Source organism: Ailuropoda melanoleuca, chromosome 12 (genome assembly GCF_002007445.2).
Source record: "Ailuropoda melanoleuca isolate Jingjing chromosome 12, ASM200744v2, whole genome shotgun sequence".
NCBI lineage: Eukaryota > Metazoa > Chordata > Mammalia > Carnivora > Ursidae > Ailuropoda > Ailuropoda melanoleuca.
Genome location: NC_048229.1, coordinates 46,120,423 through 46,144,293, shown reverse-complemented (window position 1 = coordinate 46,144,293; position 23,871 = coordinate 46,120,423). Strand labels below are relative to the sequence as shown.

The 23,871-nt window shown below is 43.5% G+C and overlaps 3 protein-coding genes across 9 annotated transcripts in view; 2 read left to right on the top strand and 1 right to left on the bottom strand.

The window, feature by feature from the left end:
- Positions 1–13,036, top strand: part of MYLK3 (myosin light chain kinase 3) — a 56,028-nt gene extending 42,992 nt beyond the window's left edge. For all 4 annotated transcript variants that reach the window (XM_034672746.1, XM_034672748.1, XM_034672745.1 and 1 more), the window contains exons 10-13: positions 5,918–6,046; positions 7,746–7,898; positions 8,837–8,969; positions 9,923–13,036. In XM_034672746.1, coding sequence (XP_034528637.1) covers positions 5,918–6,046; positions 7,746–7,898; positions 8,837–8,969; positions 9,923–9,982 — 475 coding nt within the window. In that variant the 3' untranslated portion in view covers positions 9,983–13,036. The remainder of the gene's footprint in view (positions 1–5,917; positions 6,047–7,745; positions 7,899–8,836; positions 8,970–9,922) is intronic.
- Positions 13,037–14,432: 1,396 nt separating this feature from the next.
- ORC6 (origin recognition complex subunit 6) lies at positions 14,433–23,057 on the bottom strand. Of its 4 annotated transcripts, XR_004629150.1 has the most exons (8): positions 22,626–23,055; positions 21,193–21,322; positions 19,820–19,983; positions 19,510–19,599; positions 17,886–17,998; positions 17,351–17,419; positions 16,549–16,733; positions 14,433–16,166 (listed from the first exon to the last, which is right to left on the bottom strand). XR_004629150.1 is itself a non-coding variant. In XM_034672750.1 (7 exons), exons 2-7 carry the CDS (start codon positions 21,238–21,240, stop codon positions 16,606–16,608), a joined length of 612 nt encoding a protein of 203 aa, XP_034528641.1. In that variant the 5' UTR covers positions 21,241–21,426; positions 22,626–23,057; the 3' UTR covers positions 16,177–16,605. The 4 variants fall into 4 exon arrangements, 3 of the variants coding, with proteins under 3 accessions (XP_034528641.1, XP_034528640.1, XP_011228202.1); XM_034672750.1 differs by lacking the exon at positions 14,433–16,166 and having other exon boundaries at positions 16,177–16,733; positions 21,193–21,426; positions 22,626–23,057; XM_034672749.1 differs by lacking the exon at positions 14,433–16,166 and having other exon boundaries at positions 16,177–16,733; positions 22,626–23,054.
- A 70-nt stretch (positions 23,058–23,127) lies between these two features.
- The window catches only part of VPS35 (VPS35 retromer complex component), a 28,011-nt gene continuing 27,267 nt past the window's right edge, over positions 23,128–23,871 (top strand). Inside the window, exon 1 of the mRNA XM_011229891.3 lies at positions 23,128–23,258. Within this exon, the coding sequence (XP_011228193.1) occupies positions 23,256–23,258 (3 nt within the window). The 5' untranslated portion in view covers positions 23,128–23,255. The remainder of the gene's footprint in view (positions 23,259–23,871) is intronic.

Below are 23,871 nucleotides of genomic sequence, written 5' to 3'. Positions count from 1 at the left end.
AACTGCCAGATGTCCATGTGCCAGATGTGTACTTACAGGGACAAACTGTGAATTCAGAGCAGGGATTGACCAGCTTCCTGGATTCTGGGAAGGCTTCTCTGAGCAGCTGGAAGGGAGGGGTGGACAGGGTATTGTTATCTGTGGGCAGTAGTACGCTGGTAAATGTTCATCAGCGCCGGGGGCTGAATGGGGATGGGGTTCGACTTGTAGCCTTTGCTAATTTCAGCTGAGTTCAACCTACCAACACGACGTCACTGAATGCAGACTGGGAAGAGATGTGCACAATCGATTCTCATGTAACCATTTGAACCGGCTNCCGTTTGAACCGGCTCCAGCACATGGAGGGGGAGGGTGGGGGTGGTGGGGGTGCGTGGATTTGGGGGTTGGTATAGGATGTACACGCACACACAGGCTCTCTTGGGGAAGGCAGGAGCTGGGGTGGGATTGGGGGAGGAAGTTACAGTGAAGATGGGGGCGTTAATAGGGAGTCCTGAATGTTAGAACATTATTCATAGGCCACTGAGTTACCTGGTGGGGAGGTAAAAAGGGCTGTGGGCCAGCTTATCAAACATTAGTCAAATTTGTTAACCTGGTCAAAGGCACTGATGACAATAATTTTGCTGATGGCCCAGAGGCGGAGGGCAAGTTCAAGAAAATAAACATGGGGGGTGCCTGGGTGGCACAGCGGTTAAGCGTCTGCCTTCGGCTCAGGGCGTGATCCCGGCGTTATGGGGATCGAGCCCCACATCAGGCTCCTCCGCTATGAGCCTGCTTCTTCCTCTCCCACTCCCCCTGCTTGTGTTTCCTTCTCGCTGGCTGTCTCTATCTCTGTTGAATAAAAAAAAAAAGAAAGAAACACGGGGAACCACATTGAAGAGAAGGCCACCCACGTGAAACTGCTGGGCACTGGGGACGTGCAGGTGTCTGGAACACGTGATACTCAGGAAACTGCACTCAGCAGAGCTGGGCTGACAGAGGCATGGGCTCCAGCTGGGACGTAAAAGGAAAACATCAAAAACATCCTCAACAGTCCGGCAAACTGGCCGTCGGGCAAAAGGATCATTTGGCAAATTGGGTTTTGCCAGATTGGCCTGCTTCCTGGGAAGCATGTCCTCCTAAGAGGAAGAATCGGTGGGGGAATGTGCAGGTTGAGAGAGCCTATTGTATAAGCCAGAAGAATTAAGTGTTTGTAAAGAAGGAGGAAAAGCCGATTTTCCCCTATAACACAAACGGTAGAAAATAAAGTGGTATTTCTGGGTGGAACTATTAGAGGGTGCTGAGATTTTTAGCAGGGGGTAGCCCCGGTCACATAGGCGGTGGGGGGAGGTGGGTGGCACACATAGATCTTCAGAGGCCATGACATCCAGCAAGAGAGGCTAACGTTACTCCAGGCTGGGCAGTGAGACCCATCAGTGGGTCTAAGTAGGGACCTCTCAAGGGTCAAGGATCGGGATGGGATGGGAAGTATCTTATTGAAGTTTGGTCTCCAGAATGTTGGGTGCAGGGTTAGGCTTCCTGACTGCCAGTCCGGTGCTCAGATTGGAATCCAAGCCTGTTTCATCAGATCCTCTGGCAGGGCAAGGAGGTGCCCACCCCAGGCTCCATGAGGCTGCAACCTCATATGTGACCCTATGGTCACAGAGGGCCTGATGCTAGGAATTTGAAGAGGGGGTCTTGGTGGATATTTGACATAGCTTTTGGGGTTAGTTACTGCCACAGTACTGCTGTGTAACAAACCACGCCGAATTGCAGAGGCTTAAAAACTGTCATTTATTCTCATCCACGCATTTGCGAGTCAGCTGGGGGAGTGGTATCCTGGACCCAACTCAGAACAGCTCATGATAAGGAACCTTGTAAACAGTTGTTAAAACACACCATTAATTTAAAATTAAATGGTATAAACTTACAGTTAAAGAACTTATATTAAAAACAAAGATCACGTTTTCAAATGTTCCCAATTCCTCGTTATTTTACTACATTTCAGTACTCCTGAGATTATTCGTGCCTGTTGTATCTGTCCAGTGGAAAGACCATGGAATGGGACGCTATGGCATGTCTCTTCCCAGCTCTGCATTCAGTGACTTCATGATGGTAGTTTCAAATCAGCTATGGTGAAATCAGTATTTATACCACTGAAAATGGCAAATGCCGCAAATCAGGACTTTTTTTTTTTAATCAGATAGCTGGTTGTTAAATATTTACCCATGCACCACAGGCTGGGAATTGCTGATTGCCAATCACGGAGCTGACGCGGGCTTGGATCTAAGATGCAAATCGGTGAGGACAGGTCTGCTCCATGCGTCTCTCACTCGGTCTTCATGCTGACGGCCGAGGAGCCAGAGGGCAAGCTTTTACAGTCTAGCTTGGAGGGGCCTGCTGTCACTGCCCCCCGCAGCTCNACGGGCTTGGATCTAAGATGCAGATCGGTGAGGACAGGTCTGCTCCATGTGTCTGTCATTCTGTCTTCATGCTGACGGGCCGAGGAGCCAGAGGGCAAGCTTTTACAGTCTAGCTTGGAGGGGCCTGCTGTCACTGCCCCCCGCAGCTCACGTGGCCAAGCCCAGCGTCAGTGGGGTATACTGCCCCTAGTGGTGTGAGCTGCAAAGTCACATGCTACAGGACGTGGCTATGGGGCCAGATGAAGCAGGGAGAACAATAATGAGCCTCTGGGAAAGTGGCTTCCAGGGTCTGAGAGGCTGGGTCTTCTCTCCTCTCTTTTTTCTTCCCTCCTTGTTTGCGGGGGATGGAGGTAGGTTTCAGATCTTTTATGGTGAAACACGAAACCTGCATTTTAAAAGTGAAAGTATACATTGAAAAAGTACATTTATATCACAAAGCACTGACCACATCTCAGTTGCAAATATATTTGCTGGAATGCGTGTTATCTACACTAGTACTCAAACTGGTTTTCATTTCTACACAAATATTAACATACTATCAGTAGCGATAGATACTTTGTACATTTTCAAAGGAAAGCAGCACACTATTTTACAACAAAACCGAAATTAAGATCTTCAACAAGGCTTCTGAATCCGTTTACTTAGCAAAGGTTTTTTTCCCCCCACACAATGAATCAAATACTGTATTGTCCTCTTCTTCTTATCGGCCCCGAGGTGCTGGAAGGTGCCGTGGCAATTCCCTGGGCACTTGTCTGAGCCTAGTTGGGGTGCTTGTTGTCTAGGGGAAAGCTGTCCCTTTCAGCTCAGCTCCTTGGCCCTGAGTCAGCACGGTGGGGGAGTAGCTTATAGCCAGAGGAGGGTTCCTGCTGTCTTCCTTGTTTCCCGCTCAGCAGGCTACCAAGATGATCCTTGTAGCTCTTTCACTGGGTGGAGGGTGGGGGGGCTGTGTTGGCCCAGGCCTGCATTTATCTGGCTCTCGGTAAATTTGGAAGAGAAAGCTCTTTGATAAGTCACCTGCCTGATTTAAGGGAAGCAGGGCACATTCGGGGAGTATTCGTTTTATTCTCAATTGCCTTATCTGTAAGATGGGGACTGTGATCTTACAGACTTCATGGGGCTGTTGTAAGAATGAGAAGAGATTATATATGTGTAAAACTTTTAACCTGGCAAATAGGAAGCACCCATTCTATTTTACAAATTAATACTTTATTTATTTTTTAGAACAATCTTAGGTTCACAGTGAAATTTCACTGTGGGGGAGGGGAAGGTGCAGAGATTTCCCATATACCCCTTGCCCCAGTCATGCCTCCCCAACCAGGGTAGTACAGGGTAATACATTTGTTCCCATTGATGAACTTACATTGACATATTATCTCTCAAAGTCCATACTTCACATTACCATTCACTCTTGGTGTCGGACGTTCTATGGGTTTGGACAAATGTATAATAACGTGTATCCATCATTATGGTACCATACAGAATATTTTCAAGCCCTACAAATCCTCTGTTCTTCACCTATTTATCTCTCCCTTCCTCTCCCCACCCCAACCCCTGGCAACCACTGACCTTTTTATGTCTCTTTTATGTTTTGCCTTTTCTGGAATGACCTATAGTTGGAACCATACAGTATGTGGCCTATTCAGACCAACTTCTTTCCCCTAGTACTGTGGACTTGTTTCTTCTCCGTCTTTCCATGGCTTGATAATTCATTTCTTCTTAGCACTGAATACTATTCCATTGTCTGGATGGACCACAGTTTATTTGCCCACTCACCTACCAAAGGACGTCTTGGTTGTTGCCCATTACATTTAGCTAGAGACTTTCTAAAAGACTAACAATTCTAAAAACCACCTTTGGCCATTCCCTTTCCCACTCAGCCATCAACTCTCTTTCTAACCTTTATTAATCTTCCTGTCCAGAACCTTTTTTTTTTTTTTTTAAAGATTTTATTTACTGGGGCACCTGGGTGGCTCAGTTGGTTGGGTGTCGCCTTCGGCTCAGGTCATGATCCCAGGGGCCTGGGATTGAGCCCTGCGTGCTCCCTGCTCATGGGGAGTCTGCTTCCCCTCTGCCTCTCCCCCTCCCCCTGTTCATGCTCTCTCTCACTCTGGGAGCCTTTCTCTCTGTCTAATAAATAAGAAAAGATTCTATTGATTTATTTGAGAGAGAGAGAGAGAGAGAGGGAGCACGAGCAGGGGAAGGGCCAGAGGAAGAAGCAGACTCCCTGCTAAGCAGGGAACCTGGCACAGGACTCAATCCCAGGCCCCTGGGATCACAGCCCGAGCTAAAGGCAGACACTTAACCAACTGAGCCACCCAGGTGCCCCAGAACCTTTTTTTCTAATTTTTATTCTTTTTGTAATTGTGTAAAATACACATAACATAAAATTTACCATTTTAACCATTTTTTAATTTAATTCAGTAGTGTTAAATATATATACATAATTTCTAGAACTCTTTTCATCTTCCAAACTTGAACTCTATAACCCGTTAAGCAATAACTGGTCACTTTCCTCCTGCTTCCAGCTCCTGGAAACCACCATTCTACCCTCTGTCTCTGACTTTGACCACTCTAGGTACCTTACCAAAGTGGAACCATACAGTATTTGTCTTTTTGTGACTGATTTCTTTCACTTAGCATAACGTCCTGGAGGTTCGCCCATATTGCAGCATGTGTCAGAATTGCCTTATATTGTCGGGCTGAATAATATTCCACTGTATGTATCTACCACATTTTCCTCAAGCAGTCGTCCATCGATAGGTGCTTACTTGGGTTACTTCCTCCATTTAGCTATTATGAATAATGCTTCTATGCATACGGATGTATGAATATCTCCTCAAGATTCTGTTTTCAATTTTTTTGATTATATACCCAGAAGTGGGATTGCTGGATCATATGGTAGTTCTATTTTTAATTTTTTTGAGCCACTGCCATACTGTTCTCCGTAGCAACTGCCCCACTTTACATTCCCATCAGCAAAGGTTCCAGTTTCTCTACATCCGAGCCAGCTCTTGCTATTTTCTGGTCTTTTGTTTGTTTGGTGGTTTTATCGTAGTCGTGGTGTGCAGTGGTATCTCATTGTGGTTTTGATTTGTATTTTCCTGATGATTAGTGATATTGAGTATATTTGCTTTTTCTGATTCTTACTGTCATCTCTCCAACCAACTGCTCACACCACAAGGGCAGACCTCCACAGACAGCTGCTATCCAATTTGTGTTTGTCCATGTGGCTGCACGCCGAATAAGATATATGGATCTTCTCTCCTTTCCACATTGCAATTGCATGGAGGAAGAGGGCTGCGGTTTTCTGATTCTCCCTAGTGACTTAGGAAAGTCTACAGTTGGGGCTGAGGGTGTGATGATTACCCAGTAAGCCACATGTGGTGGGATGTGAGGTCCAGACAACATGGCAGACAGGAAGGGTTGGGAAGGTCTAGCTCCTACATGGAATTAGTCCCAGCCTCCACATCTTCTCTCAGGGCTCACTGTCATGGTCCTCTGCACCCCCTCTTCCCCAGGTACAAGCCTCGGGAGAAGCTGAAGGTGAACTTCGGCACTCCAGAGTTCCTGGCCCCGGAAGTTGTCAACTATGAATTCGTGTCCTTCCCTACGGACATGTGGAGTGTGGGAGTCATTACCTACATGCTGTGAGTGCCCAGGAGCCTGGCTCCCAGTGGGAATAGGGGCCATCTGTCTTAGTTTGGGTATCCTTGGAAGCAGCAAAACTTTGAGCGTGAGTTGTTGATTTGAGAGGTGTTCCTAGGAAACACCGACAGAGGAGTAGAGAAGTGAGATGGGGGAAATCACCAGTCAAGCGTGTGTTATTCAGCCACCTCCCATGGTGGGCAACTGGAGTTTAGTCCTGTGGGCATGTCTGGGATCCATGGTGAAGTAACCCTTCACAGTTATTCTGTCTGAGGCGGAGGGAGTCAGGGTATTGATACACCAACTCTTATCAGTTATTGCTCGTGAGCTCATGCTGACGGCACTGGTTGCCTGAAACTTCTGGGTGATAAAGCAGCTTCCACTGGAGGGAAAGCTCTCCAGCAAGGAAGTGCAGGTGCTTCAGGGCAAGTGGGGCTGGAGGAGAGCGGTAAGGAGAGGAGACGGATGGGCAGGACACTGGCTGCTGCACCATCTCACCTTGTCCCTCCTGCCCTGCCCTGTGTTCTCTGGACTGAGGAGGCAGAGTTACGGTGGACCGAGAGGTGCTCTGTACCCTGACGGAGCGTTCTCACCTCTCTGTGACTTCCCCTGGCTTTTCCCTCAGGGGCCCAATAAGTCATGCTTTGCTCCTAGACTTACCATTACGGTACAACTGCTACCGTGTGTCCCCACACTTTGTGTGTGTATGTGTGTACTGCATGGGGGGGGGGTTGAGGCCCGAGGCCAGCCAGTTCGAGTGTCCTGTCTCTCTGCCCACACTCTAGAGGGGCCTCAAGAAGCCAGTTTCCCGGGGCGCCTGGGTGGCACAGCGGTTGGGCGTCTGCCTTCGGCTCAGGGCGTGATCCCGGCGTTATGGGATCGAGCCCCACGTCAGGCTCCTCTGCTATGAGCCTGCTTCTTCCTCTCCCACTCCCCCTGCTTGTGTTCCCTCTCTCGCTGGCTGTGTCTATCTCTGTCAAATAAATAAATAAAATCTTTAAAAAAAAAATAAAATGGTGCTGGCCCCCTTTGGCATCACCAAGTTCAGGAGTCCGAAGAATTTAAAACNCACCTCTCTGTGACTTCCCCTGGCTTTTCCCTCAGGGGCCCAATAAGTCATGCTTTGCTCCTAGACTTACCATTACGGTACAACTGCTACCGTGTGTCTCCACACTTTGTGTGTGTGTGTGTGTGTGTGTGTGTGTGTGTGTGTACTGCATGGGGGGGGGGTTGAGGCCCGAGGCCAGCCAGTTCAAGTGTCCTGTCTCTCTGCCCACACTCTAGAGGGGCCTCAAGAAGCCAGTTTCCCTTTGGCCCCTGAGGCCGGGGTAGTCTCTAATCTAGCCAGGCTGAGTCAGAGACATGCTAAGGTATTGTTAAATTAAGTCGATATGTCCCTGATAAATGGACGTATTGGACGGGGTCTCAATTCATTCCTCACTTCAGGCTAAAAGGAAAATAGGGGAGCGTGATTGGGGATTCACGCAAACACTCTTCATGCCTCTACATTCTCAGTCCTGCCACTTCTTCCCCTAACAGGACACACTGGACTATCTCCTGTGGAGAAGTAATGGGGGTGCTTTTCTTTTGAACCCTCTTGGTTCTGGTTAATGTCGCTGGAACCTTGGAAGTCCCTATGCTGTTGTTGCATGTTGGCACATACGGCTTCTACAGACTGACGGTCCTTTCTCTCCTCTGTAGACTCAGTGGTTTGTCCCCATTTCTAGGGGAAACAGATGCAGAGACCATGAATTTCATTGTGAACTGTAGCTGGGATTTTGACGCCGACGCCTTTGAAGGGCTGTCGGAGGAGGCCAAGGACTTTATTTCCCGCCTGCTCGTCAAAGAGAAGAGGTACCCTTCATTGCTCGTCATTCTCAAACCAATCTGATGGTGACCACGCATCTGGGCGCTGTGAAGATCCGGCTGGTGCTGGGTTTCCCCTGGACCAATTCTGTCCAAGATTTCTTAGTCTGCTCCTTCTTTGGAGCAGAAAAAGTAGCAGGGAAAGAGATGAAGGAAATCAATTAAAAAATAAACAACTAGGAGCATAAAATCTAGACAGAGTTTTAGAAAGGACCTCATGTATAAATTAGTCCTACTACCACGTTATCACTTTTAGTAGGTTAATGTTGAAAAAAAGTTGACATATGCAGATGTTATTCCCCAGAACAAAGGCCCGAAAACCTCCTTTGTTGCTAATGAAGGCCTACTGAGATTTCAGCAGCCATATCAAAGTCATGGGTGGAACATGAGGTTTTCGGATACTCATCACACGTAAAGAAAGAATTGCAAACAACCCAGGGTGAGGTCCAAGAGTCTGGGCTCTGAGACAGCCCCCAGTTCTCCGGCCTTTACTATTTTGTTCTTTCCGATTGTGAAATGCTGTGAGAGGAAAAGTATTTTTAGTTCAGATGAGCAAAACTGACATTTTTCCCTGGAAGGAGAGACAAGCTGCTTTCAAGGCTCATGTTCTTTTACCTCTTGAGAGCAATTCCAGGCCCGGCTGGCCTTCCTACTCCCTGCCTCGAGACCCAGCTGTCTCTGGAAGAGCTGGCTGGTCACTGGGATACAGTCTCTCTATGGGGGGAGGGGGCATTTTGCTGATGACTTTCTTGTATTTCTAAGGAGGGGAATTTTCGACATGAGTTCCTTTTTAGTACATGACATGAATCTCCCCAAACGATTAACCCATTCCACTGACTCAGGCTTCCTACCCAGCTGAACCATTTTCTGGACAACCAGAAAAGGCAACCCTCACTAAAAGTTTCAACTTCTCTTTGATTTCACAGCTGCCGAATGAGTGCCACGCAGTGCCTGAAACATGAGTGGTTGAATAATTTGCCTGCCAAAGCTTCAAAATCCAAAGTTCGTCTCAAATCCCAATTATTGCTGCAGAAATATCTGGCTCAGAGGAAATGGAAGGTACCTGTTTTTTTCTTAGGAAAGGCAGCATTTGTCTTTTTAATGTGTCCTTTGAAAGAAGCGTAGCTACGTTTTTACTTACATTTTCATTCTAAATAGAAAGATTATTTAGGAGAAAAAAAAGCGTCTTATGTCAAAACCTGTTATCTTGATTAAAAACGCCACTGACCAAAACCAACTGGCATCAAAGTGGCATTTAAGTTCATACGTAGGTGGACGTTTGTAATGACAGAACGAAGTTTGAGCCTGTGTTCTCAATGACAGTAGTAGTGCAGTGCTTGGAACTTATTGCCGGCAGCTTGAGATCTCATTCCTCCATGGTTCCTAAAGAGGGGCTGGGAAAACCCTATTAGGTTTTAAAAGCTTCATAATTTTGTTTACAAACAGAACTCTTTGGTACCATGGACATAAGATCTGCCTCAGAAACATCTGTCCTCCAGGAAAGTGGCTTTCTGGCATTTTGGTATCAGCTCAGCTCCTCACTAAAAAACAAAAACTTTAGGTTTTTTTTACCTAGAGAGCCAGTTTACAAATACGCATATACATACATACACGTATGAAATAAAATACCCCAACGCTTGCTAAACAGAGTGTGATGCACTCAGATATTTTCTGTTCTGTGGTATTTGTTTTCATTCAAAGAAGTGCTGGTCATAAACCACCAATCTGACTTCATGACCCACTGGTGCATTGTGAATCAATTTGAAAAACAGTATTCCAGTGGGCTCCAATTTTCACGTGAAAAGGGCAGGATAACGTATTTTCTCACTTCAGACTCGCTCCAGAATGCCTCAAAGTGTCTGTTTTACTAGAATTTTGCCACACATTTGTTTTCTCCATTAGGTTCTCAGTTTTGAACAAACCCAAGTGGTTAAATTTGTTTAAGTCCTTTTATTGTTTCTTCCTAAAGCAACTGGTCTAAAAATATATTTTTTTCTCTCCTTAACATCAAGAAACATTTCTACGTGGTGACTGCTGCCAACAGGCTAAGGAAATTTCCAACTTGTCCCTAATTCTCAACTCTGCTGCTCCCATGGGCCCAGAAGTTACTGAGACTGGTGATGAAGTGATGACTCAAGATTTTTAATAATCCAGTCTTGTACCAACATTGATTCCACTTATTTTGTAAAGAAAGGTTGTGGCTGTTGCCTTCCTTGTGGATGAAAAGTGGCTGTAAGGAAAGCGACCTACAAACTTTTTTTCTGCCTTTTAAGATCATACTAAGTTGAAATGCTGTGTTTACTTTTCAAGTATACCTACTTTTGGTGATAAGTGTAGGCATGCTTTAGGTAGGTAGGAAAGCCTCTATCTTGTGTATGTCCAATTTAAAGTCTAAACATACTCTGATTGAAGAACTTAGTAGACTATTACACAGGGCACGTTATTCAGTGTTATTCCCTCCAGTACAAAGAATTCTTAGAATTTCGATTTGCTCAAGTGGGAGCTGACATTTTACGGTACTATCCCGCTCTTATGGAAAGCAATGTGGATTTAGGGCAATGATCCTCAAACTTGTTTTAACATGTGCTCCCTTTTGAGAATCAAACCATGCATCCTTTAATATTCTTTGAAACTTCAAAATATACCACCTATCCTGGCTAAATCAGAACAATGATTATTTTGAATGTGCTTTTTAAATCTATACACACCTCCACCCTTTCCTAATTGGCCCTGTCCTGGCATTGGTAGTTTCGTTCCTGACTTCCCTTCCTCACTGATGACCTTACGGTCTAGTAAGTCTGGAACTGATATGCAATATGTAAAAGAGAGATAAGAGTGTGATGATGTGCAGCTTTCTGAGAGAAACTCAAGTGGTACATCGTGAGACCGTACACTGCTCTGCTGCTGCTTTATGAAGGATATACCACTTCCAGTATTGTCATTTAACTTATAAAATGATTAACAAGAAGTACTTTATTATTTGAAAGTAAAGAATGCTTTTAATGTCCTTGCTTCTAACCTGATTTTTGTGCTATCCCCATGAACTTCTCGTGTCAGCAGTTTTAATTACTTTTAGCTTCGTTTTTTGTTTTTTAATTTTTGTTTTTAATTAACCATGCAACAATTTCACAGCCTTTCAGGACTTTTCAAATAGAGACCCCGCTTTTTTTGGCAGAGGACGTGGCTGTGGGGAAGGTGGCGAGGTGAATCCTGCTGCTTCAATTCTTAAGTTGTAACTTTTCTCCAGAAGGCTAACCCTCGTTGAGAGCTAAGATTGTTCAGTGCCAGCATATCTAGGCCTGCTCCGAGCTGGCCAGCTAGTGGATGAACATCCGAAGAGATAGCTGCTGAAAATCTCCCTTTCATGGGAGAGTGCAGTGATTTGGTAAAATGCCTTATTTTAGAACAAGTTACTTCTCTGAAAAGGTTTTATGAGGGCAGCCTCCAGGAGCCAGAGAGGTTACCTCATAATTCTGTCAGGTACTGTGATTCTTACCTCCTGTGGGACTTCAGGCTCTTGGGGATGCTATGAATCTTCTCCCCAGAAAAACGTAGTTAGCTACCTCGATCTAGACTAGCACTGACAGAAATATTATATGCGCCACATACATAATTAAAATTTCTAATATCTTCTCTAAAAAAAAAACCTGGGGAGATTAATTTTAATAATTTAACACAGTAAGATCAAAAACACTTCAATTTGTAATCGACATAAAAATTATGAATGAGATATTTTATTTTTTCTTTTCACACAAAATCTCCAAAATCTGGTATTTTACACTTAAAATACATTTCGATGCAGATACGAGGTTGTCATCAGACATGCTTAGTTTGTATTTAGATCTCATGGAACTTACTATAGAAAAATATACCCACATACTCATGTTGTTTGAAACACCTCAATTGTTTTCTAATAATTAGGTATCCATTTTTACATTTAACTTAAATAAAAGCAGGAATTCAGTCCTACAGTTGCATTAGCCACATTTTAAGTGCTTAATAGCCACGCGTGCTTAGTGGCCTCTACACTGGACACGGCGGATAGAGAGAGAATCTTTACCTATCAGATTTTATCCCCCCCCATGCTGTTATTCTTTACCTCGAGCTCCCTCAGGAGGGCTTTGTTTAGGTCAAGCCCACACAAGTGAGAGGTAATGTGATTTTAGCCTCCCTTACCTGAAATTCAAGGGAACTTTTAAAGCTTTAAATTTTTGGATATTTTCAGTTCTCCACTTCGCTGGTATTTTTAGATTGTAACTGTGCTGGTATCAACTATTTCTAAAGGGTTTTCCATTTGAATGAATAGTCATTGGAAACTGCTGGGCAGAGAAACTCTAAAAGGCAGTCAGGACCCACTTTTTTCACCTGTTAGATTGGTGTGCTTGCAGGGAAAATGGAATTCTTCCACTTTCAATGGGTATTTATCCAAAAAAAGTCACACCCGCACTTTCACCCAGCAATTTCATTTCTAGGAATTTATCCCTCAGCAGTACTTGAACAAGTGGAGATTTATGCAAAATGTTTAGGTAACACTGTTGCTAATGGCTGAATGAAAACAACTTTTTTGTTTTCATCTGCCTATCAGTATGAATTTAGTTAAATAAATTTTGTCACATCCATATAGGAAAACACCTTGTGGCTGTTAAACATAGATCTAGATGCACTGACACCACCTTTCATTACAGGAAAAGGACAACATATGTATAGCATCATCCTATTTGTGGAGAGACATATACACGCATTAAAATTTTCAAGGGTATGCAAGAAACTTAGCATTGGGGTGTGCAGTGTGGGTGATGGGGAGAAGGGGGAATTCCACTTTTCACTTTATAACTTTCTGATTAATTTGACTTTTTTTTATTTTTATTTTTTTTACAATGAGCATGTATTGCTTTTATAATCACAAATTAGCAATGCAATGTCAAGTGTGGACCTTATTTTGACCTTGATTTGAGCAAACAAACAATACAAGGATATTTTAGAGACATCCAAGGAAATAAAATGCTAAATTGCATACTTAATAATACATAGAATTTCAGGGGTGCCTGGGTGGCGCAGTCAATGAAGTGTCCGACTCTTGGTTTTGGCTCAGGTCATGTCTCAGGGTCCTGGAATCGAGCCCTGCGTCAGGCTTCATGCTCAGCACAGAGTCTGCTTGAGATTCTCTCTCCCTCTCCCTTTGCCCCTCCTGCTTGTGCTCTCTCTCTAAAATAAATAAATAAATCTTAAAAAAATAATACATAGAATTTCTATTAATTTTGTGAGTTATGATAATGGCAATGTGGTTATAATGTAGGTTAAATGACTTCAGGAAAAACGGATACAGTTAAGCAAATGTGGCAAAATCTTTGCTAACTATTGGGTCTGAGTGATCGGTACAGGGTTTCATTATACTGTTCTATACATTTGAAAATTTTCATGATAAAAAGTGTTTTAAATCAGCTAAATGAACACCATGAGGAGGTGTTAAAGTCTTTACAGTAGTACTGAAACATACTCATGAGGTAGTAAGCATCCGTCTCTGGGAATGTAAATATGTTGGAAAATTGTTGTCAAAAGAATCGCTTTAAGGCAATCCCCACCCCACCACCCCAATTAACTTAAGAAATAACCACATAAAAAATAACTATGTTCCAGATAATCAAAATAATTACCATCACCTGCTTTTAAGGCATAAAGGGGGAAAAAAATTACAAACAGAACTTCTGTTTACTCTCATGAAATCAACAGTGAAAAGGCAATTTAAGAAGGGGGAGAAAATATTTGCAAATCATGTATCTGCTAAGAGGTTATTATCTAGACTATATAAACAATTCCTACAACTCAGCAACAAAAAAAATAAACAACCTGATTCAAAAATAGGCAAAAGACTTGGACAGACGCTTTTCTATAGATGATAAACATGGCCAGCAGCACATGAAAAAATGCTCATTAATCATTACAGAAATGCAAATAAAGACCACAATGAGAAAAAAACAGAAAATAAAAAGTGTTCAGAAAATAAGTGTAGGCAAAGATGCGGAGAAGTTGAACTCTTGTGTACTGTTGGTGGGAATATAATAGAGCATAGCCACTATGGCAAACAGTATGATGGTTCCTCAAAAATTTAAAAATAGCATTAGCACATGATCCAGCAATCCCGCTTAGATGGAGTATACATCCATCCAAAGAACTGAAAGCAGGGTCTCAAAAAGACATTATACACCCATGTTCATTGCAGCATTATTTAGAATAGCTAAAAGGTGGAAGCAACCCAAGTGTCCATTTACAGATGAATGGATAAATGTGGTGTATCTATATGGACTACCATTCAGCCTTAAAGAAGGAAATTCTGACACATGCTATAAGAATGAACCTCAAGGAATAATGCTAAGTGAAATAGGCCGCTCACAAAAAGACATGACCCATACGAGGTACCTATCTAGAATAGACAAATTCAGGGGCACCTGGGTGGCTCAGTCGTTAAGTGTCTGCCTTTGGCTCAGGTCATGATACCAGGGTCCTGGGATCGAGCCTGCATCGGGCTCCCTGCTCGGTGGGAAGCCTGCTTCTTCCTCTCCCACTCCCCCTGCTTGTGTTCCCTCCCTTGCTGTGTCTCTCTCTGTCAAATAAATAAAATCTTAAAAAAAAAATAATACAAATTCAGACATAAACAGTACGGTAATTGCCAGGGGCCGGGGGAGGGAGGTACAGAGAGCTGTTTAATGGCTGCAGTCAGCTATGCAAGATGAAAGAGCTCTGGAGATCGGTTGCATAACAATGTGAATGTACTTAACACTACTGAACTGTACACTTAAAAATGGTTAAGATGGTAAATTTTACGTTAGGTGCATTTTACAATAATTAAAAAAAAAGTGAATGTGCCTAATTTTACTTGGTAACGAGTAGATTGCTTTTGACTCAAAGCAGAAATCTAAATCCTGGCACCAAATAAAAAAATTATACACTTTCTTAAAATAAATGAGGAAAAGAGGCGCCTGGGTGGCTCAGCTGGTTAAGCGTCCAACTCTGGATTTCGGCTCAGGTCATGATCTTGGGGTTGAGGGACTGAGACCCATGAATGCAGGGCTCCGCAAAGAGTGTGCTTGTCCTTGTCCTTCTCCCTCAGCTCCTCCCCTGTCCCCCCCCGCCGCCCACCGCTGCTTGTACTCTTTCTCAAATAAATAAAACCTTCATAAATAAATAAGTGAGGAAAAAACTCACTTATCCATTTTAGATCAAAGTAATAACAAGAACTACTGTTTAGTGAAGGCCTTCTAAGTGCCAGGTACTTTAGAAATACTACTTTAATCCTTACAAGGTAGAAAATATCTCTACTTTATAAATGAGGAAACTGAGGCTCTTTACGATCTTGAAATTTCCATAGGGTAGAAGTGGCACAGTCAGAATTTAAATGCACTGTAATTGCATTCAAAACTCATGTTCATTCCCCTCTACCATAGGGCGCTGGACATTAGGCCTGCATTGGGATCATTAACTGTGACATTTCTTTCACCTTAGCTGCTTAGAATCTAGAATTAAAAAGGACAGGGGACGAAGAGAAATCACTCTTTTAGCACTCCAGGTCTATGCAGCAGGTGTTATGCCTTACATATAGCAGATAAAATGCAAACACTGGTATTGCTGATACCATTCTGAATAGGTTTTTAAAATTTGGATGTAGTCTCTTTATTACATTCTATATGGAAATATTTAATTAGACCATGTATTCTTGATTTTAGTTAAGATCATACCTGGCATGATGCCTCAGAGCTCCTAGCAACTTATCTTCCACAAAGGTCCTATCTTACAGTTTTAAAATAGGGAGTATTTATAGGTTACATTTTTCAGTATGTGCATGTCAAAGAAAATAACCCTCAGTCCATCTGACTTTTTAATATGCTGCTAATGTGTAATTCATTACGTGAGACCATTTTATATGTGAATTTCTCTCTATATTTTAACACTTGCTAAATACTTACTTATACCAGGTACTGTGCTAAATGTTTTACATGTATCAGCTCAGATGCAACTCCAAATTATTCCATGAAGTAGACGTCATTTTTAGTCCTATTTATAGATGAGGTAGAATGAAGTTAATTAACTTGCTCAAGGTTTGACAGGTAGTAAGTGGCTGAGCAGGGTCGTAAACCCAGGAAGTCTGATTTGAGAGTTTGTCGTCTGGTGAGCAGTATAGTTCAGCATATGGCTTTTTTCTACTAGAGTAGACAGCTTTTGTCACAGCAATGACTCTCCCAAACTGATGACAAGGGTAACCTGAATGCACATAAAAATAACATTTATTAACTTAGGCCATACCATATATTGATTTAGTCAAAATAAGAAACTTACACAAAAACCCAAGTAAAATCCTTAAGACTCCATTCAGCCTGAATTTTATATTCTGGATAGGACAGGAAACTGTCTTTTGCTTAAAACAAAAGAGCAAATGGCTCCAATTCCATTTTGTAGGAATGCAGACCTGTGGGGAGCCAAGGCCGTGCCAACCAGGCACTGTGCCTGACCTAATGAATTTGTTGCCATGTCACCAGCCAGCCTGCCGCCAAGAGCTCAGCCCCAGTACTGGCTTCTTTGCTATTAAGGCAACAGTCTCAGGATCCTTGTTATGAAAGTTCAAACAAAATTCCAAAGCTCTCACATCTTCATTGAGGCGGCAGGTGGTAGTTTGCAAACCAAGGTAGTCGAGAAGCTGAAATCACTCTGTTGTAGCCTTTTGTGCTTTGGCAGCATTTTCCAAAATTCTCCTTTTCCATTCTTCATAATCCTGTGTCAGATCTTCATCTTTTGGCAGTTTATGTGAGCTTTCTACCACCTTCTCTGTTTCTGTGAGAGAAAATTTTCAAAAGTGTTTCAAAATTCTTACACTGACAAGTAAACAAGTAAATCTGTTTGAAGTATCTAATTAGTTAATTAAAAATGGGGACTATCATGCTGAAATGAAAAGTGGAAACAGCAGCTAACATACCAGTCTTTTGCTCTTAAACTCCACGCACTCCACAACGTGCTGTAAGTAGTTAGCGTTTATCAAGCACTTATCTCGTGCTTCAAGGCACTGTACTCATCACTGCAATAGCAGCATCTCATTTAACCCTCACCACAATTCTATGAAGAGTGTGCTAATATTAATCACAACTTTATAGATTAGTAAATTGAGGCTTACAGAAATTAAGTGACTTTCCTAAAGTTACAGAGCCAGTGGGTGGTGAAGCAGGATTTGAACCTAAGCAGTTTGGCTTTAGATGTGTTCTTACTTACCTAGTATTTCTGTTAACTTCTGTAAATGACTGCTTGGAAAACTGGTCTTATCAAATAATTTTCCAGATTTATGTAAAACCTGACTCTTGTCAGGCAAGTAGCACAGGACTACTTACTGCATTAAACCCGCTGTACACTAATCCATTGCACTAATTCCACAGTTTGTGCAGAGGTATACGCCTTACCCTTTGCTAAAGGTTCAGCCATTGTCTTCTTTTTCTTCTGTGGTGAAGTAGCTAAATCTCCAGCTTCTACTTGAGAAAAAAAACATGTGTCATCGGGGCTAAATTTTTGTCTATCCTCAATTTTAGCAGTTGGGCTTATTTTGGATCACACCCACAAAAAATTAGATACCTTCACTGACCACATACAAGGAAAAGAAGGCAAATGATCTTGCCCTTCTCTTCCTTGGTTTCTCTTGTCAGACTTAAGAATCTTTTCTCTCCCATTTTATGTATATGGAGGCTGGCATTTAACACTGGAGCACGTTAACAGAGAATCTATTTTTCAGGCATGGAGTCATACAATCACAGGTGTTTTAAAGGTTATTAAGCTACTTTATTTGAAAAGCAAAAAAATTTCTCACTAAAAACTTACCTGGTCCACATTAAATACGGAATTTGGAAAGCAGCCATTTTCCAAGTTTGAAAATATTAGACTTTTACCAGCTGGTTTACATTTTCAAATGACACATTCTTGAAACATGGAATGAATACTCACTATCAGCCTGCTGCCCAATCTTCTCTAATTGTTTACATAGTCGATCAAATATGGCTTTTTTTACACCAGATGTGGCTACCATTTTATTTTTATCCACCTTTAGCTTTAGAATCCTACAAAAGAATTTGACAAATTGCTGTTTTTAAGACCAATATAGTTATCTTCTCTGGCCAACCAGATTATTAACTTATTTCCTTTCCACCCATGCTTTATGAAGAGTTCCCAACTGTTTAGTTTTCCCTTTATCCCAAACATATATTATTAGCTATAACTATGTAAATTTGCCTTTTAAAGCTATTTATTTAGTTGTCTATTGGACTGAGTCAAACTATACATGAGATCTGTTATGTAATATAAGGGGCGCGTAGAAGACATTTGCTCTAGTGCTTCATGCCTCAAAGAATTCTTTCTTAGTGAATCTCAGATGTTACTGATTTGCCGAATGATAATCATAGCAGTTTTAAATATTCAGCTTACTTTAACCCATATGCTTACATTTATACTACAGGAATGTAAACCACTTTCCCCTCCCCAAACCTAGTTACACTCCACAACTACTACTAACAGAATAGACAAAACAGACTTCTTATTTAGGATAACAGATCTAGTCAAACCTTTCTTTGCTCAGTGTAATTTGGTTTCAAAAGTGGGGTTACTTGTCAATGTTGTTTTTTCCAATAGCAGCCACACTCCTTCTCTATATACACATATCTTTGTTGAATCAAAGGGATATTTTCTATGAATGCCAACTAATCGCTCCTAGGTATGTGGCTAATAGAATCAAACAACTACATTTTATTTTATTTTATTTCTTTAAAGATTTTACTTATTTACTTGACACAGAGAGAGAGAGAGAGCGCGCACAAACAGGGGGAGTGGCAGAAGCAGAGAGCCGGATGCAGGGCTCAATCCCAGGATCCTGGAATTGTAACCTGAGCTGAAGGCAGAGATGGTTAACTGTCTGAGCCTCCCAGGCACCCCTACATTTATTTTACAAGGAGTTTTCCAGCAAGATAAAACAAGACAACTTTGGACAAAAATAACAATTATTAATATTTCCAAGGTAACATTTCGGGATGCAGAAAGATAACCCCAAATTTTAAGATCCAGATGTAAAAATTTATCGTTGGTGTTTTGTAAATTATTTGAAAAATAGTTGCACTCAGTACTTTAAAAAAATATATGACTGGAAAAATCGCAAACCAGTTTCAATGACAGATTTCATCACTTATAAAAGGTGGAGCCTGAGGGTGCCTGGTTGTCTCAGACGCAGAGCATGTGACTCTTGATGGGGGTTGTGAGTTCAAGCCTTATGTTGGGTGTACAGATTACTAAAAAAAAATAAAAAACTTAAAAAAAAAAAAAAGTGGATCCTGAAAACAGAATACCCCGCATATATATATACAGCTGCCATTTGGCAAGCAACTTCTGGCAACAGGGGTTCCAAATTGTCAGCTATATTGTGGGATAAACAGAATCTGGTCACTTGGCCACTATTTCTAATATTATTTATATGGGAAAATATGCTCTGAGATAAAATAAACTGTAATTAGAAGTCCTCCTTGGGAATAAGAAATCTGTTTGTAAATTGTGGACTTTTCTCCATGTTAAAAGGCACACTTACTTGCATGCTGAAAGTAATGCAGCAGTGGTGAAAAGCGGCCTGGATAAGTCGAGATCCAACTGCTGTGTTTGTGGAAGACTGGATTCATAGCTAAGGGAAAGCAGTGTTTGCAGAATTATTTGTTAAAAAAATATTACTTCAAAGAGACTGAAAATGTAAATCAGAATTTATAAGCTATTTAAATGTATGAGATAATGCATTATGCCACCTAACCATATTAGTTACTTTTTAAGACTGAAACCAGGACATTAGATAATTCTGCTTTATGCATCAGTATAAATTTTCAATTAAGGTTCTTTATGCTTCATACCTTTGCAATATCTTTGAAGCCATGTTCACTGCTTCTGTACAGCTAAACTGGACAGCTAGGTCTCTTATTCCAATATTTGATTTCAGGCCCAGTAAACACTCAAAAGATTTAAGACAGCTCTGATACATCTTCTTGTTCAAACCAGAAAGTTTAATTAAATAAGCCTTTGAAAGAAAAAAATGCACAAATCATAAAAGTTATAATCATTCTATATACTGGTACCCTTAAAAACTTTAGTAAGTCAACTTTTCAAAATTAATTAATTCTGTGGCAAGTGGTTCTATCGAAACGTTTGGCTTCATTCAGTCAAAAGTCAGTAATCATGTCAGGCAGAGTTGAGTACTGTTCTCAAGGGGCTCGCACTAGACAGTCACGCATAAGCACAGATCATTTAAAGAACAATAAATGTTGCTACAGCCAAACTGAATAAAAACACAGGAGTCACATACATGGTCATCTGTTTTTCAATGAAAATGTCAATGTGCAATTCACTGGGAAAAGAAAGGAGGGAAGCAGTGGGAGTAGAGGTGGGAAGGACAAGTGTGTGGAGGAGGGAAAGGAAGAGGGAAACTGGGAGACAGGAAGATCAAAAACTGAGGAAAAGCAACACTGTCTGGGAGAGTCAAGGAAGGCTTCATAAAGGATGTAACAGCAAGGCAGAGTCATGTAAGACAAATAGGATCTTGTCAGAAAAGAAATGCAGGTAAAAAAAAAGTTGTTGCATTTACAAAGCTCTAAGTCATTGAAGGGCATGGTCTGTAAAGTAAATAGTGTAGCTTGATGCTAGCGTTCAAAAGAAGCTGGAGAATTTGACAGTATTGGGAAGCCAACCCATTGGGAGCTAATGGTGTTTTTAATGCCATCATTTAATGAGTGTATCATTATGTGATATGCACAGTTAAGTGTGTTACATATAGTATATGGTTTAATCCTCACAATCTAGTGAAATGGATATTCTTATCCCCACTTTACGAACGAGGAAACGAAGCTCACAGAGCTAGTAACTGGTGTTACTGAGATCTGGTCTCAAAATCTAACTCTTCCTGACTCCCCGCTTGTGCTCTCAACCACTGTGATACTAGAAGAAAAACACATTCATTTTAAAGCATGCACTTAGGGAGGATGCGAACACTGGCATGAAAGATGGTCTTGAGTAAAGAAAGAGGTGGCCAAGGAAACTAGATAGTAAAGGGAATTTTCTGCAACTCGACAAAAATGATTTTAAAGCTCATCTAAAATAATCATATATAACAGTAGCCAGGAAAACCCTAAAACACAAGCGTTTTGAGTCTAGTCCCAACCAGAAATTAAAATGTACAATTAAGTTTCAGTGTTTCAGAGGATTATTTAGACATTCAATGGGACCTACTTACTCTGTCCAAGGGGCACTTCATACAGGAAGCTGCAAGGTCCAGGCACATGACTGCATTGCTGGTTTCCGTGGTATGTGCAGACAGGCCATTACAGTTCACCTGGGACAGTCGCAAGTACTCCTCTGCTTTCCTGGTTATAAGAGCAACATGCTCACTAAAACTTTTCCAGAAGGTCGCCCGACACTTTGGTCAACGATGAATACAGCAGGGTGGATTTCATTCTGGTCCTAACTCCTATGCATGTTTATGTGGGGGTGGGAAGGAAAGGCACATCTTTTGGGGATGTGGGACAATGTTTTCTAAGACAGAACCAGCCCTGATTTCAGACTCCCCTGTACTCAAGTACTTTTAAGCAAAAGTAAGTTCTTCAGCTTCTTAAAACAAAAAACACCTGTTTTCATCCTTCCATTACTAGGACAAACATAACTGTCAGAGACGCTGGCAGTTACACTAGGGTTCCTTCTTTTTACCCCTTCCTCTAAATCAGTGGTACTCAAACTTTAATGTACACGACCATCACCTTGGGGCTTGTGAAAACAGCTGGCTGGGTCCTATCCTCAGAGTTTCTGATCAGTAGGCCTGAAGTGGGACCCAAGAATTTGCATTTTTATGGAGTGCCAAGACAATAGTGATTTGGCTGGTTCAGAAACCACACTTCGAGAACGGCTCTTCTAAATGATTAGGGAGTTCAGGAGGTCTTCATGCAACTCTTTCAAGAAGCGCTTTCTTTACCTTCCCTCACTTAACTGAGCAGCAAGGCATCGGGCCTAGTCTTGCTCTGCACACTCCAGCCACAACAGCTTTATTTCTAACCCTGGATTATGCAAAGGGTTTACGCACAAGCTGTTGTCTGCGCTTGGGCCGCTCTTCCCACATCTTCCCATGGCCGGCACCTTCTATCAATCGGGTCTCGGCAAGCTGGCAGCCCTTCCGAGGCCTTTCTAAGTTTTTTGGTTTTTTTTTTTTTTTTCGAATTTTTATTTAAATTCTAGTTAGCTAACATAGATCTAGGATGTTGTTTTTAATGATAAGTAGCCGCCAGGGCGCGCCCTGTGTTCCCCCCTCCTTCGATTCGGCACATTACCCAGTCTTCTTTTCCTCCTAGCTCTTGCCCTCACAGTGACCCCCAAGAGGTCTGTACCCCGCCTGTGTGATGCACCGCTGTAAACACACCCTCAGGAAGTATTTGCGAAACGACCCGAGTTCGACTTTCCCCATCCCACCACCGTGCACTACACAGAGCCAGTTGCTCCCCAGGACGTCTACAATCGCCCCCTCTTGCCAGTGCATATAAGCCCACTGCTGGGAAGTCCTTGGGATAGGGCCTAATCCCACGGCCCCAGCGTGCCCCTCTCATTCGGCGCCGCCGCCCGTCACGCGGGCCTCGCCGGAGGAGCGTCCAAGGCCGCAGAGGCGTGCGCCGCCAGACCCACCTCAGCACATCTGGCTCGGCGATACCCAAGCGCGCCGCTAAACGCCGGATCAGCCCCGACTCCATGGCGCCGAGAACGACTCGCGCGCACCGCGGACACACGACGAAACTCGCGCGCAAACGCCGCTTCCGCCAGTGAGGGCCAGGCCCCACCCCTCGGACGCATCTGGATTGGCTGGGACGGGAAGTCCAGACCGCTCCACCAATCAAGTCTAGTCTTCCTTTTGCTCATGCGCACCATGACTGCACGCTCCTGGGCAGGTGAACTTGGACCGTCGGCTTCCCCTCCTTCCATTTCTCCAGTCTTGACAAATTCCTCAAATGATGCCTCTACTTCCTGCTGGCTTCTTCCTGCCGCCGAGAGATACCCGGCTACTCTGCACCTTCCCGCCCTCTCTCACACACTGTGGAGAGACTGGTTGGCACCCAGGTCCGTCAGTCCACGGATAAGTGGCAAGAGCCAATGAACACGCGAGACTTGAGGTCCTAGAAGCGGGCCAATCGAGGAGCCGCCTGCGGGGTCCGGAGGCGGGGCTAAAGAGGGCGGGGTTTGAGGAGGCCGCAGCGTCACCTGACCGCGGGAGGCTCCGCGCGGGTGGGTGCTGCTTGTTGCAGGCTTAGGGGAGTCGCCATGGTGAGTGTTGAGGGGCGGCGGGCCCTGGGCCGACCCTTCTCCCAACCCCTGCGCTCTCCCACCGCCCTGGAGCCCTGCGGGCGGAGTGGGTGCCCCACAGCCCGATCAGGGCCAAGACCAGCCGGGCTTGGCCTGCGGGATGAGGACAGGCCGGGGAAGGCCGCAGGCGGGTTGATCCGAGATCGGGGTGGGCGGCGGCTCCAGATCGCGGCGGTTGCCCAGGAATGGGATGGCCTTTCTGAGGGGGTGTCTCGGCCTGGAGGCTCTGAAGTCCGTGAGGGCCTGCCGCCGCCTTAGAGCGGAGTCGGTCGCCGCCACGCCTTGAGGGGACGGGTCTGAGTGTCAGGCTGGGTCGGGGGCGTGCGGAGGGCCTGAGACTCGGGGTGGTGTCGGGACCCGCCCAGAGGTTGCTCTCTTGCTGGCGTGCGTTTCCACCTTTGTGCTTGACAGTGCTCTGTTGGCCCCACGCCCTTTCCTGTGCAAGATATGCCTACTGGAGGGTCCAAATGGTGCCCTGGTCTTTTCCGGCCTCATAGCCCCCTTCCACTGCGGTGTTTGTCAGCTAATTCTAGGGACTCGCTTACGCGGATTTCCTGGAAGGACTCGTGCTGAT

Excerpts from the sequence above, each read along its gene's own strand:
- ORC6 (XM_034672749.1), bottom strand. The coding sequence starts at position 22,690 with ATGGAGTCGGGGCTGATCCGGCGTTTAGCGGCGCGCTTGGGTATCGCC. Across the intron at positions 19,984-21,192 it reads TGAAGTGCCCCTTGGACAGA|GCTTATTTAATTAAACTTTC; the intron begins GTAAGTAGGTCC and ends TTTCTTTCAAAG. Across the intron at positions 17,420-17,885 it reads GATTGGGCAGCAGGCTGATA|TAGAAGCTGGAGATTTAGCT; the intron begins GTGAGTATTCAT and ends TTTTTTCTCAAG.